The sequence below is a fragment of the Ochotona princeps genome, chromosome 15, assembly GCF_030435755.1.
Source record: "Ochotona princeps isolate mOchPri1 chromosome 15, mOchPri1.hap1, whole genome shotgun sequence".
Taxonomy (NCBI): Eukaryota; Metazoa; Chordata; class Mammalia; order Lagomorpha; family Ochotonidae; genus Ochotona; species Ochotona princeps.
Genome location: NC_080846.1, coordinates 45,668,262 through 45,686,243, shown reverse-complemented (window position 1 = coordinate 45,686,243; position 17,982 = coordinate 45,668,262). Strand labels below are relative to the sequence as shown.

The 17,982-nt window shown below is 52.3% G+C and overlaps 1 protein-coding gene across 1 annotated transcript in view; it reads right to left on the bottom strand.

Annotated features, from left to right (window-relative positions):
• ELK3 (ETS transcription factor ELK3) overlaps window positions 1–17,982 on the bottom strand; it is a 56,220-nt gene that overhangs the window by 26,413 nt on the left and 11,825 nt on the right. The window contains exon 2 of the mRNA XM_004583121.4: window positions 6,787–6,995. Coding sequence (XP_004583178.1) covers window positions 6,787–6,993 — 207 coding nt within the window. The 5' untranslated portion in view covers window positions 6,994–6,995. The remainder of the gene's footprint in view (window positions 1–6,786; window positions 6,996–17,982) is intronic.

Genomic DNA, 17,982 nt, shown 5'->3' with positions numbered 1-17,982 from the left:
AAGACTCCTCATGTATGTACATATTATAAGCTGAAGTATGTCGCCACCCACTCCCCCAAACTGTACCTGTAAGTGCAGCCCTGCTTGGAATTAGGACCTTTCCAGATGTAAACGGGTTAACATCAAGTCATTTAGCGTTAGGGTGAGCCCCAACTCAGCACCTGGGGCTCTGGCAAGCACAGGGCGTTCAGGGGGCAGAGATACAAAGGAGTAGTCCCTGTGACAACAGACAAGGGCAAGAGTGACAGCCACCCCCAGGAGCTGGGAAGAGGCAAGAGTGCATTCTACCAGGAATCTCACAGGGCACTCAGCTGACCCCAGACATGAGGCACTCAGAGCTGCCAGGGAACAGGTTTCTATTAGAACCCTTGCCCCCCCAGGTGTGCTCATCTGTTAGAGCAGCCCCAGAAAATGAATACACAGCAACAACCAAAAGGCGGTGGTGTTTTACAAGTGTGTCGTGGCCCTAACGTCAATTTTCCTCAAACAAGCAACGTGCTCCACATTTTATCCCTTCGCTTGTTCCTTTAGCGTTTGCTGTGCAATTACTATATGCTAGACCCCGCGCAATGTACCAGGGCAACAAAAAATGGTTTTGCAAGAACAGCTCTATAACCAGATGGCTGACACGATGCAGTTTTACAAGCATGGATGGCAGAAATGATTTACTGAACGTGCACTCCAGGTCAGCTCTGAGTCCTAATGCCACCAGGGCCAGCCCTGCTTCCCAGGGACAGAATGGAGACTCGAAGACAGACGGGCAGCTGGATTCTAACCTCAGCCGTGCTGAACAGAAAGGTGGTGGAGCTGCCACTGAGGGGCAGACAGGACACGCAGAATTGCTCCAATCCGGAGTGTGTGGGGGAAGTGTGTGAGCTATACTCAGTGGGCCAGGAAGACTTCTTGAAATATGAAAGCATCTCAGAAGCCAACTATTCAGAACAGTTTAGTATAAAAATAGCCAACTGAGTTGGGAAAGCGACAACCCCCCTCTGCAGTCATTAAGCATCAGGATACGGGACGGGGCAGGTTCTTGGCAGCTGTTAAGCTGCATCCCACATCAGAGTTGGGAGAAAATATCCCGAGCGTACTTCAACCAAAAAAAAATGTGTGTGGAAAATGGAATGAAGGATTTTTAAAAACTCGAGAAATCCAGCCATAGTTTTGTCATCACATGCATTTTTCATGAATTTCTTTGGGGTAAGGATTTTGATTTTTGTGCACTAAAATAGACTGGTCTTTCAATTTCCAATTTCCCTGAGCGTCTCAAGTATCTGGCGATGCCTCATGGCACCTGCACGTCCTGTGTACTGTTCTCACCCCTGCTGCTGTGCTAACATAGCTCGTATCACTGCACCCGCAGGCTGGGCGCTAGACCCGAGGGAGAGGCAGGCCAGATGCAGAGTGGTGAAGTCCACTGCTTGTCGCGTCAGGCCTCAGCACACAACCCAGAGATCCTGCTTCGAGGCCCCAAAGGCAGCGGGGGTAACTTTAGAAGAACCTTCAAGAAACCCCATCTGCCTAAGCCACCAAGCACTCTCAGGGGTCTACTTCAGTTCCAGAATCTTCCCCTCTGCCCATGTTTAATATTTTTGCATGAGCTAAAAACATAGCCTATACCCTAAGAAAAAATAATGTTACTTTCATGTTTGCCTCCTTGGGCCAGGAATGTCAGTGAAGGGGCAAACCTGGGGTGTGACACGAGAGACAGCCAGGGACATGTGAGGACAGAAGCAAGGTTACGGTCCCCAGCGGGGCAGGGTGTTTGCTGACACTTGCCAAGGGCAGCTGCGAGGCACGACTGAGTGAGGGGGCTCAGAGGGCTAGACACATGCAGGGGCCCTGGCTTCATGCTCGCCAAGACCCTGCACAAACCCCTCTGGCTAGAAACTGAGCCATTCCAACTGCACTTTCTGCACATCCAAATGGTCAGACACTGCTGAGCCCATGTCGTTCCCAGGCAAAGCTGGAAGCAGAGCACGCCCACCCAGAACACAGCACAGCTTCTTGCCGGCTCGGCCCCCATCCCCCTTCCTCTCCCTCTCATCCGTGCCTCTTCTCTCAACCCCCACCTTGCCCTCTTCCTTTCTTCTACTTCCTCCTTTCCTGTCCTCTTTTCTTCAATGTATTAGGAGCCTCAAGGGTTTGGACATGGTTTGAGCATCTCTTTCCAGCGTTCAGGTGCTAAAGCTTGGTCTCCAGCATAGCACTGTTGGGAGGTGGTGGCCCCTTTAAGAGGTGGGGTTTGTTGGAAAGTAATTAGGACAATGGAAGTGACCATTATGGTAGCTAGGTGGCCATTACCCCATGTGTGTAATAACAGCTGAAGAAAGTGGGAAAAACATAAGAATTTTGAAAAAAAAAATTGAAAGACAAGTTACACAGCAACAAGAAGAGACAGAGAGAAATCCTCCAACCACTGGCTCAGCCTGCCGATGGCCGCCATAGCCAAGGCTGGGCCAGGTCAAAGCCCGGAGCTCCTGCCGAGTTCCCAATCGGAGAGAGGCCCAGTGATTCAGGCCACCCTCCTCTGCTTTCCCAGACTTCAGCAGGGAGCTGGATTGGAAGAGGAGTGTTGGGACTTGAACCAGCACCCACATGGGACGCTGGCAATGCAGACAGGAGTTTAACTTACTACATCACAGTGCCAATCTTGAAAAATGAAAAAAAATATACTCATATACATAAATATATATAAATAATATATATGTATATATGCAGTGTAACAAGGAGGGCCCAGCGTCATGGTGTAGTGGGTTAAGCTGCAGCCTACAGCACAGGTATCTAATGGGTGCCAGTTTGAGTCTCAACTGCTCCACTTCTGATCTTGTGCCTTGCTAATGACCTGGAAGGGTAGCCAAAGCTGGACCAGGTCCCTGGATCCCTGGCCCCACCTGGAAGACCCAGAGGAAGTTCTTGGCTCCCAGCTTCAGCCTGGCCCAGCCCAGGTTGCTGTGGTCATTAGGGGAGTGAACCAGCAGCTGAAGATCTGCCTCCTGTCTCTCCTTGTCTCTGAAACTTTGGCTTTAAAAGAAATGAACTAATTTTTTTTTTTTTTTTGGTAATAAAAGAAAGGAAAAAAGGAGGGAAGGAAGTGGAGCGAGTAAACAAGGCCTGGAAGCAGACAGCAGTCACATCCTAGCAGCTGCCCCATCCTCCGTCTGCCAGGCGGGCTTTGGCCCTCACCCTGGGGCAGCTCACGGGAACCCCCTGCTCTCACCAAGCTCCTGGGGGCATGTTTTGGGGGGAACTCCATATTCGGAAAACCCCCACGTGGTAATTTCCCAGAAGAGGGAGAAGGGGAGGGGAAGCGGGGGAGCCGTGTGCATATCCAAACGCCACTCTGAACACAGACCGGGCGCTCCGTCCTTCACCGAGACACCTGCCAGGGCTATCCTGTGTTTCTCTTCCTTCAGCTTTGCTGCCTTGCTCACCACTACTCGCTCTCAATTCTGTCTGAACGGTTTCTTTCTTGCATGAACCTGCAGGGCCAGTGTTGTGGCTTCACAGGTAAAGCCTGTGTCCCATAGGGGGCGCTGACTGGAGCTCCAGGCCGCAGCACTTCTGATCCCACTCCCTGCCCACACCCAGGAAAAGCAGCCGGAGGTGGCCCCAAGCACTTGTGCTCCTGCCACCCGTGCTGAGTGACCCAGATGAAGGTCCAGACTCCTGGCTTCGGCCTGACCCAGTGCCAGCTATTGTGTCCACTCAGAATATTAACCAGTGGATGGAAGATCTGTCGAACATTTTCAAATAATAAACCTTAAAAAGCAAACAAACAAACAAAAAAACCCAAGAACCTCTGGTCACTCATCTCTGCTAACAGGACTAACGTAGTACTTGAGGGACACTGGTCAGGCCCCATGAGGAGTATGTCTGTCTGTCCCTCCCTCTCTCGCCAACAGAGCTGAAGGGGCACAGTGCTCTAGAGCATCTCACAACTGTAGGCTGCATCGGCCTCTTTTGTTTATAAGGCACCCGGCCTTGGGCATTTTGTTACAGGAACAGAAGAGGACTTTCCATCATGCCTCGGGAGCACGCACAGGCAAAGTTAAGCAGCCACATAAACGTGCCTGGGCCCACGGGTGAGGCAGAACGAAAGGCCCTATCTGCCTGACACCTGCTGAACACACCAGACGCTGCAGAAGCCCGCCCTCCCTGGGGCCTGCAGCTCACTGCTCTGTGCTTGTCCTCCGCTCCCGTGACCAGACTTCCTGCTCCACCCCAGCAGGGCAGGCTGACGGGGAGCTATGCTGGTGGCCTGGACCCCAGACCTGAGGCTCAATCTGGCATGTGGTGCTTGCAGGGATTTTCTGATGATAATCTAAAATGTCTATTGCAATTAGCCACAGACAGAGGGTCTCCCTTAAACACAGACGTTCAAAGGTGCAGGAAATGAAGGGCCCAGAAGGCGGGTGGGCGTGTGTGTGTGTGTGTAGTGTGCAGTGAGGAAGGCAGGCTGCAGGGTTTTGTGTGTGTGTGTGTGTGTGTGTGTGTGTGTGTGTGTGTGTGTGGTGTGTAGTGAGGAAGGCAGGCTGCAGGTTTTTGTGTGTGTGCGCGGTTGGGCTCTGCCTCCTGCTGGCTGCCGCACTCAGGCACTCAGGCACTCAGGCAGGTCTCTCACTCCAGGCCTCCATGTTGACCCTGTGCAGGGAGAGCAGCAGGCTGGCAAGCGACACCCATTGGTCCCACAGGGGTCACACCACGGTCCAAAGGAGCTGAGGAGAGGCCTGCATGCAACACAGCACCTCGGATGCTCTCCAGAGAGGCAACAGATCCATCAGCTCCCGGGCTGAACGAAGCCTCCCCACGGGCAGCAGAACCACGGACAGCTGCAGCCTTGCCAACTTCCAGCCTGCCAGCGCCCAGGACCATGCAAAGAGGGAGGTGGGCAAGCCCCAGACACACAGGCAGGATGATTTCTTGTCCTGGCCACCTTGATTGGAAACGCTGAAGATACTCGAAGTCCCAGCCCCTGGCTCTGGGGCTCTGGGCCAGCAGTTCTAAAAGACCCCTTTGTGTGCCCCACCACCTGGGCGGGGAGGAGGGGAGAGGGTGAAGGCAGAGCATCAAGCATCCGCAGACCTCTCACGCAAGTGCTTTTATGTCTTAGTAGGCTGCTGCATTAAGTCGGGATTAATTAATTGCCACATTAAAGGAGCGCACCTTTAGCATTTCAATGCCATAATCACACGCAATTACGATCCTATAAAGCAACACTTTATAATTAATGATGTCTCCACTTCCTGAAATGTGTAATCCTTATGTCTGGAATTCCAAAGAGGCTGACAGAAGGAAGGTGCTAAATATAGACCTAGAACTAATATTTAAAATCGGCATTTAATTCACTTTTCAATACAAACAGTAAAACCAGGACAGAGGCCCACTGTTAGGAGACTCCTAAGTGAGGCTAAATATTCAGCAACAACAGATGCAGACAGAAAGTCAACAGTTACGGCTTACACATAGCAGCCATCCTTGTGTCCTAGCAGGTGCACAAATGGATCTTTTTCCAGAAATGCATTAAAACTCACTGACTGTCCTAACTGTGGCATAGCGTTATGGTTTTATTTAAAAACCAAAAACAAAAACCTCGGTTTCACCTTAGTAAATTAAAATGATCAAAGTGTTTTCTTCCCATTAGGGAGGTTTCCCCAGAAACTCCGAGTGCCATGCACCTGCCATGATGCTATGAGTTCGTGCGCTCCAAGCACGAACACTCAGCAGCAGGATGAGTCCTTTAGGTGGTCCCGAGACTGGTACTGTGGGGAGTCCCATCTCTTAAATGGAGCCACAGAGGGACAGGCATTGGGCACAACGGTGAAGACCCCACATTGGGCTCAAGCCCCAGCTCCCGTTCCAAACCCAGCTTCCTGCTCATTTGTACCCCGGGAGGTAGCAGGTGACAGCTGAGTTCTCAGGCACTTGCAACTCTCACAGGAGACCTAGGGTGAGTTCTCTGCTCCTGGCTCTGACCTGACCCCAACCCCACTGGTCAGAGGTACTGGGGAAGCGAACCAACAGATCAAAGATCTGTGTCTGTCTCATTCTCAAAGAAGAAATGGAAGCTAATTTTGAAGAGTGAAGACACTGGGGCACAGACTGGTGAGGAATTCATGTGCCTGAGCGACTGGGTCCAAGGCAAGGCCTGCTGATGGAATTGCTGGCTAGATGTGAAAAACAGACTGTGCAGCCTTAGCGCCCGTGCCGCCACACAAACAGGCCAAGGTCAGGGAAGCCCCTGGCGCCTGTTCTATCATGAGACAGTTATTCAGCCAGCTATAGCAGAAACGCAGAGGGAAGCAAACTCGACCCACAGTAACATCCACAGGGCTGCCGGAAATGGGGTGGGAGAGGAAGGTGTCCTTAAGACTGGGGCATGGCACAGTACACAAAACCACTGCCTGCAAAGCCTGCAGCCCACAGGAGTGCTGGTTTGAGTCCCAGCTGCTCCACTTCCAACCCAGCTTCCTGCCTGTGGCTGGGCAAAGCAGTGAAGCTTGGCTCAAGTCCTTGGATTCCTGCACCTATGTGAGAGACCTGGACAAAGCTCAGCTCCAGCCACCGTGACCATTTGGGGAAGGAACCAGTGAATGGAGACTCTCTTTGCCATGCTGCCTTTCAAATACAAATAAACACTTTCATTAAAAAGTCCCCTAGAGCCATTTTTCCTTCAAAACAAAGCTTTCTTCTAACTGGAGCCATGGTCCATCATCACCTGCCTTCAAGTGAGGCAGGGAGGTGCGCCCCCCTCCCACGCAGGAGCGCCCAAGGTCAAGGGTTTACCTTGTCATAGTAGTAGCGCAGGGCCCTGCTCAGCTTATCGTAATTCATGTTTGTCTTGTTTTTCCGCAGTCCCCACAGCTTGGCCACTTCTTCGGCTTTGAGGAGCTTGAATTCACCATCATTCGATGTCCAGCAGATCAAGTGCTCATGTTTGTGGTCCAGCAGCAACTGCAACAGGAACTGCCACAGCGTGATTGCACTCTCCATGCCTGCGCAAGAGAGGAGAGGGGCTGGGTCAGAGCGGGGCTCAAGGCGCAGAGCCCTCCCAACCTGTTGGGGAGGTCAGGGTGGCTTGGCAGCCCCACCTCTCCCCTCCCCTCCAGCAAACCCAATAGATGGGAGCCTTCCCTTCCTGCCCACTGGGTCCCTGCGCACTGACCCCTTCCTGGCTGCGCTTTCCCAAGCAGCCAGGGTCCAAGCCTGGATTTGCCAAACACATCCGTTACACGCGCCCTGCAAGCGACAGCCCCCCACTGGCAACAGCAGGATGACTGAGATGATCCCTTCCAGAGCGAGTCCCCACTCACAGCACTAACCCTGGCCACTGCTTGTCCACGTCTTTGTCTCTAATGATCACTTGCAGAGAGCTGCTCCCTCCAACTCCCCCACCCCGCGCCAAGGGCTTTGCTGTGGGACCTGGGCTGTGACAGTTCCTCCCTGCTGCGTGATGAGCTTTGAGAAGGGAGTGCGGCAGGCCCTAGCGCACAGCTGTCTGGACCTGAAGGAAAGGTCACTGCCGGCCAGGGAGCCTTGCCCTGTCCCTGGTACAGGCCACGTCTCAGCTCCAGCTCTGGAAGCCCAAGCACACAGTAAGCGATTGATGCCTGTTTTTACAGGAAGACCTACACAACGGTTTTGCGTTAGGATGCTTTTTAAAATATGTATATATATACTTATTCATTTATTTATCTGGAAATCAGAGTTAACAGAGAGAGAGAAACAGAGGGCTCCCATCTCCTGGTGTATTCCCCAGATGGCTGCTGGTCCATGCAGAAGCCAGCAGCTTCATCGTGGTCTCCCACATGGGTGGCAGGAGCCTAAGCACTTGGGTCATGCTCTACTGCATTTCTAGGTATATAAGCAGGGAGCTGGATCAGAAGCAGAGCACACAGGACTCGAACCCACATTCATATCGGATGTTGGCATTGCAGGCAGCAACCCCAGCTGCTACGCCACAGCACTGGCCCCAACAGTTTCCCTCTGACCGCAGTGAGCATTAACTGTTATTCCTTCTGCCCAAAATGCTGCTCCCTGGCTTTGGAGCCCAGAGACCACCTCACTCCCACCCCTGGCACAGCTCAAGTGGAACCTGCTACAGCGTTTCAGCTTCAGTCATTTGAGGGTGTTCAAGGCAATGGGTGTAGATTCTAAATAGTGATGATGCGTTTGTCTTACCCACATTCATTTAATCAAGCAAGACTGGGACGAGTAGGGCATCTAGCCCAGTGGTTCACATGTTGCCTGGGAAGCTTGCATCCTGTGGCAGAGGGTTTAAGTCTCAGCTTCCCTTCCGATTCCAGATCCCTACTAATGCACACCCCAGGAGGCAGCTGGGTGCCCAGCACTCACGTGGGAAACCCATAGTGAGTTCCAGGCTCCTGACTTCCACCTGGCCAGCTCTGCCTACTGTAGTCATCTGGTGGGTGAACCAGGAGATGGAAAAATCTTTTTCTGCCGTTCAAATACATGAAATAAGTTTTTAAAAAATGAGTGGGTAGGTTGGCCTTAAAGGTTTCGCCATAGGTCACCTGTCACAAGCAGCAACCTCCATGCTGATGCGGGCAGGATGGGGCTGAGGGTGAGGGAGCTGTGGAAAAGCAGAGGGTGGGAAGGCCAGCCTGTGGCACAGGGAGAAGTGCCAAAGCCACAGGATTGGGAGGGGACAGGCCCAGGGGGTACTGGGCACCCTCTCTCCCAGAGCAAGCAGACCCAGGGCAACCTGAGGGGATGACAGCCAGGAGGGGCAGTGGTGAGAGGCACAGCTCCAGGAGCCAGAGCCAGCACCAGCGCCTGGCCAGCGTGGGTGCGGCTCGATTCTGGCCAAGTCCACAACTCCTCTCATGCACTGCTCGCTAAGAGGGAGGCTTGGAGAATCCAACAAGAATGCCTGTCCCTTGCCACCCAGCAACAGGGCCTCACAACAGCCAGTCACTCCCCCGGCATCCACGTCCTCACTTCCCTTCCCAGGCGCAGCCAGAAGAATGCCTGGCCTTGTTTGCACCAAGCAATGTGGCGACAGCATGCCTGCAATGGGCAACGCAGCTGTGGGATGGGTACGCCCCTTCCAAGAGGCACAGAGATTCACCGCCAAGGTCATTCGGCCAGGCCATAAATCAGCCCATGGTTGGCTCAAAGCCAGAGGCATCCCTGAGGCTTCCATTGGGACTGCGTGGACTATGCAGCAGCTGGCAGTCCCAGCCTCCAATGGGAGCCACCCTTGGCATTCCAGGAGGATAAGCCACTAACTTTCCTCGTCACTGGCACCAAGAATGGTTAACAGTTGCTTCACATGCTTGCCCATCTCCACGCCCAAATGCTTCCCTGGGCAAGCTTTCAGACACCCTCAAAAGGCACAGGGGAGCCTACTGCTAAGTGGACAACAGCTAGGTTTGGAGGAGGGAGTGGGAGGAGTCACTGGGGCCAGGTTGCCGAGTGGTCAGCCACAGCCATGCCCACCCCAACTGACACGAAGCATCAGGCTCCGGCTGGGACAGGTGGCGACGCACACATCTGCCCAACAGGATTTTCAGCAGGGGCCCTGGGAGCTTTGTGGACTCCTGGCCTGCTTTTCACCATGTTCCAGGCTCAGATAGCCATACAGCAAACAGGCTCAACACACTCAGTTCCTCCATCCTCACTTCCCTGTGACAGACCGTGCACTGGTTCACTGGCACGTCAGGAAACTCATGGGGAAAAAAAATGTAACCAAAGGATACTTTTTTGGAGTAAAAACAAAGTTGAAATCAGGTAGTGTTTTTCATAAACTATTTTCTAGGATTTCAAAATGTTCTGTACCAAAATAAACTGATTTTTTTTTAAATTCAAGAATTCTCCATGAACTTATTTTAATTTATTCAAAAGATAAAGATCTTCCATCTGCCAGTTCATTCCCCAAATGGCCACAGTAGCCAGGGCTAGGCCAAGCCAAAAGCCAGGCATCCAGAACTCCCACGGGCCTCCCACATGCGTGCTGGGGTCCAAGGTGGTGAGCCACCGCTGACACCCTGGGTGCATGTCAGCCGGAAGCTGGAATTGGAACAGAGCCAGGACTCAAGCTGAGGCACTCCACTGTCAGGTGTGGGTATTGCAGGCAGCACCTTAAATACCCCCACTCCTCTGAAAAAGTTTTGAAGCACTCTCCTACTTGAACTTGGTCTTGTGATTTGAACCAGCCAGCTGACTGACAGGCATGGAGGTAGGGCCTTGGAATAGCTCAAGTTTGCACTTTTTCCTCCTCCTGTGTTCCCACCGTGTCTATGGAGCTGTGGCCACACAAGGAGGCTCGTGGTGCTGACCCGAACCCAACTCAAGGCCTGCAGAGTAGCTGCTCCCCGGCACCCCGCAGGTGGCAGCAGCAGGTCTCCGCGAGCCCAGGACTCAGCCCCACTGCAGTTCCAAGCAGACAATGACAGTGTGAAGAATCTCAGTTTAAAAACTCATCTTGCTACCTGCTGGGCTGCCAGTGTCTTTCCACGCTCAAGCTCACATTCACATTTGTCAAGTACACGCTGCTGGGGGCAGCTGACTGATCAGGTTCCCAAAGTGAGACCATAGGAGGGCTGCGAGAAGGGGAGCAGCCAGAGAAGCAGATGGTGGCAGTGGGGACCCTGCTGCCTCAAGGCTGAGCTGCGGGAAGGCAAGATGCTGGGAACCATAGTTTCCCCACCCCATGGTGACCCCACAGAGCCGGGGAGAGGCCGTAAGCACTGTAGGACGAGCACCTAGGCTCTGACGGAGGGATCAAAGCCTCCAAGCCTCTCATGTCTCGGCCTGGCCCGGTACTCACAGCTTCCTTCCCTCCTCTGCTCTGATCCATCTGCCAGTTTCCAGCACCGTGCAGTTACTCTCCACGGCCAGCCACAGTGCATTTGGGCAGGAGTCTGAGAACGACTGCCCCACCAGCTTATCTCGACATCTACAAGGCCCAGAAATCTCTCCACGGAGAGTCGCCACTCATGGGCCACACTCTCTGGCCAGAGCCACCAGTGCCATTATAGTGGGTAGGTCTAGCTCAGGTGGGGGCCCAGCTGACTCCACAGCACGTGCAGTTTTAAATTCCTGTGCAAAAGTCAGATGCCTGAGCAGGCATTCTGACTGCAGCCTAAGAAGCACTGGTTTACACGGCAGGTGTCTGGTGTTGTAGTTCACAGACAGCTTGGAGCCCCCACATCCCTTATCAGAGTGCCCGGCCCAAATCCCAGCTCCGCCCCCCACTCCAGCCCCCTGCTAATGCTCACTCGAGGAAGCAGCAGGTGCGACGTGGGTCCCTGCCACCTACAGGGAGGTCTGGGTGGAGTTCTAGGCTCCTGGCCTAAACCCAGCCCAGGCATGGCTGTTGTGGGCATCCGGGGGAAGTGGACCAACGAACAGAAAAATCTCTTGCACGCTGCCTTTCTCTACCTCTGCTTTTTTGGGTGAAGTGGAAACAAGTAACAAATCTCCTGAAAGAAATATTTGCTGAAGATGCTGAGCCCACAGGCTGTAAGCTATCATGACCTCCTGCAGGTGCACACCACAGGCTCCCCCCACCTCCGCTTCATCTCACTCCTGTGCCTCCAGGGGGCAGAGGAAGCATGAGTGGGTCAGAAGAGAGAACATTCTACAGCATCAAGCCCCTGGGCGTCCACTGCAGAAGAGGCCCACAGAGGTGCAGCCAGCGGCCAGCAGGGCAGCCAGTGCAGAGTGAAGAGGGCAGAGGTGGCCTAAGACTCAACAGGCCGATTGCTGGGAGGAGGAGGAGGTGGAAGAGAAGGAGGGGACATCGTTGCAGTCTTGATTATTACTGTCTCTCCCCGCCATCCCCCCCAGCCACTGATCCCTGATTCATTCTGAAATCTGGATGGAGTTGTAATGAAGAAGACGCTGTGGGTGGAGAACGTTGATCCCTTTCACTGGCCCCCGGCAGGACTCTCTTGCCAGTGGCCACCTCACAGGCAAGCTATGGCAGCCCCACACACCAGCCCCTCTCCTTCCTAAGCCTTCTGCTTGTCTCGGAGACGGGCCTGCCTGCCTTTGTCCACAAGGTGGCGCAAGATGCCTTCATGTAAGCTCCCAACAGCCTGGCAGGAGGAGGGTTTTCTTTTCATTCTTTAGCAGCTGAAATTCCCCCACTTATTTATATATTCTCCTTCCCATTGCTGGCAACCAACATGTCTCTCTGCATGTTCCTGGTTTCATATGTCAAACTCCACACCAAGGGAGTGGAAGGGGCAAGATGAAGCTTAGATGTTGTGGTCAACTCAAGTTTGGCAACAAAGAACAACAAATTAGTCAGAAATCACTGAGCCCCAGGACAGGAGACAAACCCCTGGTGAAAGAAAGAAACAAAACATATGCTGAGTATGCACATGTCTTCTGGTCTGTGCAAACTCGTGCGAGGGGGCAGGTGCCTGGCCTAGCAAGTGAAGCTACCAGCCACGGTGCCTACTGAAGCAGCTGGCTCGCCTCCCCGGATTCCTGCTAAAACAGCCCCTTGGGAGACAGCAGGCAAGAGTCCCGCTGGTTGGGTTCCTCCCACCTGCCAGATGTTCTCACACTCTTACCAGGGCACTTTAAATAGTGGAAATGGAATTTTTAAAAAATGGGTCGTTTTGGTGGAACAACTTTTGAAATCCATGCATCCAAGAGCTCTCCAAAAACTTTGCATCAAAATGCATATTAAGTATATAAAATACCCATGCATGGATTTCAAGATTTTTTTTTTGTCACCCAAACCAAATTTATCATCTCGATCCAATTCCAACATGGACTTCTTACAGCACCTTCATAAATTACCACTGGCTAAAATAAATTAGGCCATTATATAAAACAAACTCCAGGCTTCTGTCACGGAATTAAAGACAATAGTTGATCATATTTAGGGTCTATAAAAACCCAGCACAAAATAACTTCAAGGCACTGAGTAATTTACAGCGGGTTGGGGGCATTTGGCAGACAGACAACAGGCCACACGTATTCTCAAGTCTCACTATTTTTGTGCAGTGGAATTAAGAATTTATTTTCTAAAGACACTTTAAAGTTATTGTCAACTACTACATAGAGGGGAAAAATAGAAACACACGCAAGGCCATCTTCATATCCCAGAAACCCTTTTCGGCTGTGAACATGTCTACTCCCATTCATTCTGTATCCTCCGGGTGCCCAGTTTTCAGAGAGCAAAGAGGGCGAGATGGAAATATTGTACCCGCCTTTCACAGTTGGCGATGATTTTTTTTAAGTGATACTTAAAAACCCTTCCCCCTAAATACAGAGGAAACAGGCCTGCCCAGCAGCCTAACACCAATGCAGACAACTCTGCGGGCGGACAGACAGCATCAACCGGCTCACGGGCGACCTGCATACGGCCATGTCTTCGGTCCTCAGGGCTGGTTACCTTCACACAAGCCTAGGCTGCACCCAAGCTGCCCTGTTTCTGCCTGTTGGTAAATGTCTTCCACTTCTCACCCAGCCCGCACTGGTTCGGGGCAGCGCTTTGGTGCAGGCAAGGATACCCCTCCCCACCAGCTCCCTCTTGCAACCCTACTGTGGCAATGCCCCCAACTTCTTAATGTTCTTGGGACAGGATTTGTTCTTTTGAGAGACTGATGAATAAGCAATGATCTCCTGTCAGGGAAACTAAGTGAACAGTGACAGTCTGCAGCACCAAGAAGCAAGCTGGTGTGGACAAGTTGCAAGCATTTGGTTCGGTGTAGTTGCCTGAACATTGTAACCCTGCAAAGCTCAGAGCGGACATACCCTATTACTTGATGCTCCCAACAAGACTTCAGATGGAGATTATTGTGTTTTGGCCACGATTGTATTATCATCACCCAGCAACTCAACCACAGCACCCAACAGCTACTCAATAAAAGCTGTGCAAGGGGCCAGCACCATGGTGTAGTAGGCTTAGCCCCTGCCTGTGGTGGTGGCATCACATATAGGTGTCGATTCCAGTCCCTGCCACTCCAATTCTGATCCAGCTTTCCTACCTATGGGCTGGGAAAACAATGGAGGATGGCCTAAGTGTTTGGGGCCCTGTACCCACATGGGAGACCTGGAAGAAGCTCCTGACTCCTGGCTTCAGATTGGTTCAGCTCCAGTTGAACTATAGCCAATGTCTACAATGGGAAGTGAATCAGCAGATGGAGTATCTCTGTCTCTTCTAACTCTACCTTTCAAATAAAATATTTTTTAAAAAGTATGCAAGGAGCCTGCGTCTTTGTTTCTACACACTCTCTCACCCAATGTGGGAAGCGACTTCGAAGAACCTTCCCATGGGAGCTAAAGGGCCCAGACACAATCCTCTCCCTTCGCCTGTAACATTAAACTGACCTCCTCTCGCTTCCTCTCCAGTGTTCTCTGACTAGCTGAGCCCCTTGTTGCACATACACCTCTCCGTGGAATATCTTGAGAACACCCGAGAGGCTACAGTTGGGGAGATCAAAGCAGCTCACCGCTGCAGAGCCCTACCACACAGGGCTGGCCACCCACTTAACCACATCCCCGCCTCAAGGATGCATGGGCCTGGCACACCGACTCACAAGTCCTGGGTCCTGGAGGGCCAGTCTATCAGGCAACCCGCTGGCATGCCCACAAGGCCAGGCTAGGCCAAGCATGATTTTTTTTTCTTTTCTTCTTGAAAGCAGATGCACTGTTCATTCCCCGACATTTCTGGACAAAACCCCAGACATTCGCTTGCTTTGCCACGTTTCTGCCGGCCGTGTGGCATGCTGGCTTGAAGCACATCTCCCTTCAGTTCTCACAGCCCCGCGTGGCGCGCCGCTTCCCCTTCTGCTGCAGATTGCCGGCAGGAAACTGGAAAATGGGCCACAGGAAACCCAGTCTCCTGCATCTGTCCCACTTTGTAATTACAGCTCCGGTTTCATTTTGTCTTGTGTGTCAGGTCCATGTTAACCCTCAACGTGGTGGCCAGATTCTGCTGTCTCGGCCCACGCTGAGGTGCTAATCGTTCCGTCCCTTACTCCCTCCTCCCTGCACCAAATTATTAACCCTGTGGGTCCAACAGGGTAAAAGTACCGAGTCTCCTGAGAGCAGTGGTTTCTTAGATGGGTGTGGATGCAGACAGGTGACGGATCAGCTCTGATGAGGCACCAGCTAGTTTCCTGAGATAACGCGAGCCTACTACGCCTCCTGGACACAGCCAGTGATCCGACATGAACAGGACGAAAAGTCATCCTTGCTGCCTGAGGAAACTCAACTCACCAAACTTCAGTAAATATCATGAAAAGCAGCTACATCTGGGCACCGGCTCTTGTCGCGGCCGCTCTACTTCCGATCCAGCTCCGATTTGTGGCCTGGAAAAGCCTTGAGCCAACCTCAGTGGCTTTGGGACCTAGTACCTGGCATGGAGACCCAGATGAAGCCCCTGGCTCCTGGCTCTGAATCGGCTCAGTGTTGGCCATTCCAGCTGTTGGGGGAGTGAATCCCTGGATGAGATCTTTCTGTCTCTCCCTCCCTCTCTAAATCTATCTTTCAAATAAATAAATCTTAAAAAAATAAAAACCTACAGTCATCTCACAGTGATCCACCTCATCATGATACTATTTCAAATTGTGTCCCAACAATATCACGACTGAGCTCAACTATGTGAAACTGCTGCTTTGATAGCACCCGGCCAATACTATCACGCCCATATATTTAACCTCAAGTGTGTCTTCACACCCATCAAAACGGACACACACACACAAACCTGCATGAGGGAGACAGTGCCTTTAATGTATCTGGTCTTATAGACCCTTCAGAGAATGTAAAGTCCACTAGGGAAACATTAAAGTTACACAATATATGCAGTCAGGATTTGTAAATACACCATACGGGATTCTCCAGAACATTCCCCAGACCGCCAGCACACTGCACTGTCCCGTCACACGGGAGCGTTCTGGTTGAAGTGTTCCCCATTGAGGAGCGCTCAGTGTGTGCCAGGCGTGTCACTGAATGATTCACACCTGCTAGCTCAATGTGCGACTCTCAGTTCCCCCGTCCATGAGGAGATTGTGACTTTGTGAAGAAAGATGACCCTGGGAAACATGGCGGCCAACAGGGCTCGGGTTCACAAGCGCCTGGCTCCGGATCCCCACCCAGCTGTACTGCCGCCCAGAGGGGCTGCGCTCACCTCCGAGGACACCACAGCACCCCCACCAGCCGGAAGTGTCCTCACCCTGGGACTCCAGGCAGCCCAGCGAGCTCAGTCCCAGGAAGCAATCTTGTCACTGCCCCCTCCACCACAGGATGGTGGGACATGGGGATGACACCATCGGGGGGCCTCAGGGAGGCTGTCTGGCTCCAGAGCCGGGAACCTCCAACCACGCCTGCTTTTCCTTTCACCAGGAAGCACAGTTGACAACATGGCAGCCAATGGGGCAGGGACAGGCTGACCACAGCACCCAGCAGGGGACCCAGCAGCCAGCCGGGGGGCCTCAACTTTGTGAAACAGCTTTCCCCTCCGGGGGTTCTAAGAAAGCAGTGTTTGGGATTTCCTAGGGGATTACAACATGTTCTACAAACAGCCTTGCTGTCAGTATAGCCTAAGAAACGCCCCAACCTCCAATGAGCATCTCTCTCCCCTCCCCACTTCCCTGACCCCCAGATTCTTCCATTCCAGAGGCCTTTACATGAATGGAAAAATCTTGCACTCCAATGTCTGTACTAGGAATACAACCTCAATGCCGTGCTGAGGGGGCAAAGGCAGAAGTCGGCACCTACAGCTCCTCCAAGCCTACGTGAGCACGATGCCGTCAGCCAGACGGACTGACTCTCCTCCAAGGCCGCCCACGCCCCCATCTCATCTCTGGCTGGATCTAGGAGTGTGATCAAACTCAAGCCTTCTTTAGGATGAAAATCCTTTCCAAGTGGTAATGACCTTCAAAACAAGGACGAAACAATGTCTTCAAGCTTCAAAGAAAGCCTTCCAAGAGATCTTTTCCTTCACCAACGGCTGCCTTGGCATCCTTAAACCTACAGTGTCCTGACTTAGATCTGGTAAGGTATTTTTATTTTTTTTTAAGATCAAAATAAAGGAAACCTCACCTATCACTTGCACTTAAAATGAAACCCTCGTCTTTCCGATATGCTGGAGAGCTTTGTGCTAAATAAGAAGCAAGCCTGCTTCCAAAAGCGCCAGCCCAGGACAAAGAGGGGGCCTCTGCACGCTACAAACATCATGATGGTTTTTCCACATCCAGACTCCATCGTTTCCTGCCAGAGCATCCTCCAAGCTCTTCTATTGTGTAGCAACTGTAAAATCTTTCTAAATCAGGACTTCCTCCTATTATGCCGCAGGGTGCTCTTTCTGGGAAGGGGGACCCAAGGCAAAAGGTAGGAATTCCTGCAGCACCACCCAGTGGAAACATCGGGGGAGAAAAAAAAAACCACAACAAGATGAAACACACTTCATAAGAAAAGCCACATCTTGCCTCTTCTAATGAGAAATGTGGGTGCAGTTCTTTATCCGTGGATAGAAACCAGTGCCTGTGCTGCTTACAAGGTCTGTGGTGTACGTACACACACACACACACATTCCCTCCAGTCCCCGGCCCCCACCCACAGAGGGTCAGCAAGGATGGTATACCCCTGGGGACCAGGCAGCCTGTCCAGCTGTGCTCAGCTTCCCAGCTCTCGCACTGTGATGAAAACAACAACAAAAACAACGATGGGCGTGTCCTGGCCCAGCAGCACCCAACCACCTGTTCATCTTCCCCTTCCCACAGACTAGTCTGTACCAGCTGGGCCCCCTCCAACATCTACACAGTTGTTGTCCTTCCAGCTTCTACCCTGGACAAAGTTTGGACCCAAGCTCTCTTCTCTACCCTCCAACCAACTCCCTCAAGGATGAGCACTGCCCAAAGGGCCCCTCAGCCCATCCACAGGTTGGCTTCTTTTGTCTCCATTCTTTGCCTGCATCCCAACACAGCTCTTCCGTAGCGCCATCTTCTCATGCACGCGTGACACATGGGGCTCGCATTTTCTTGGGAACTGCAA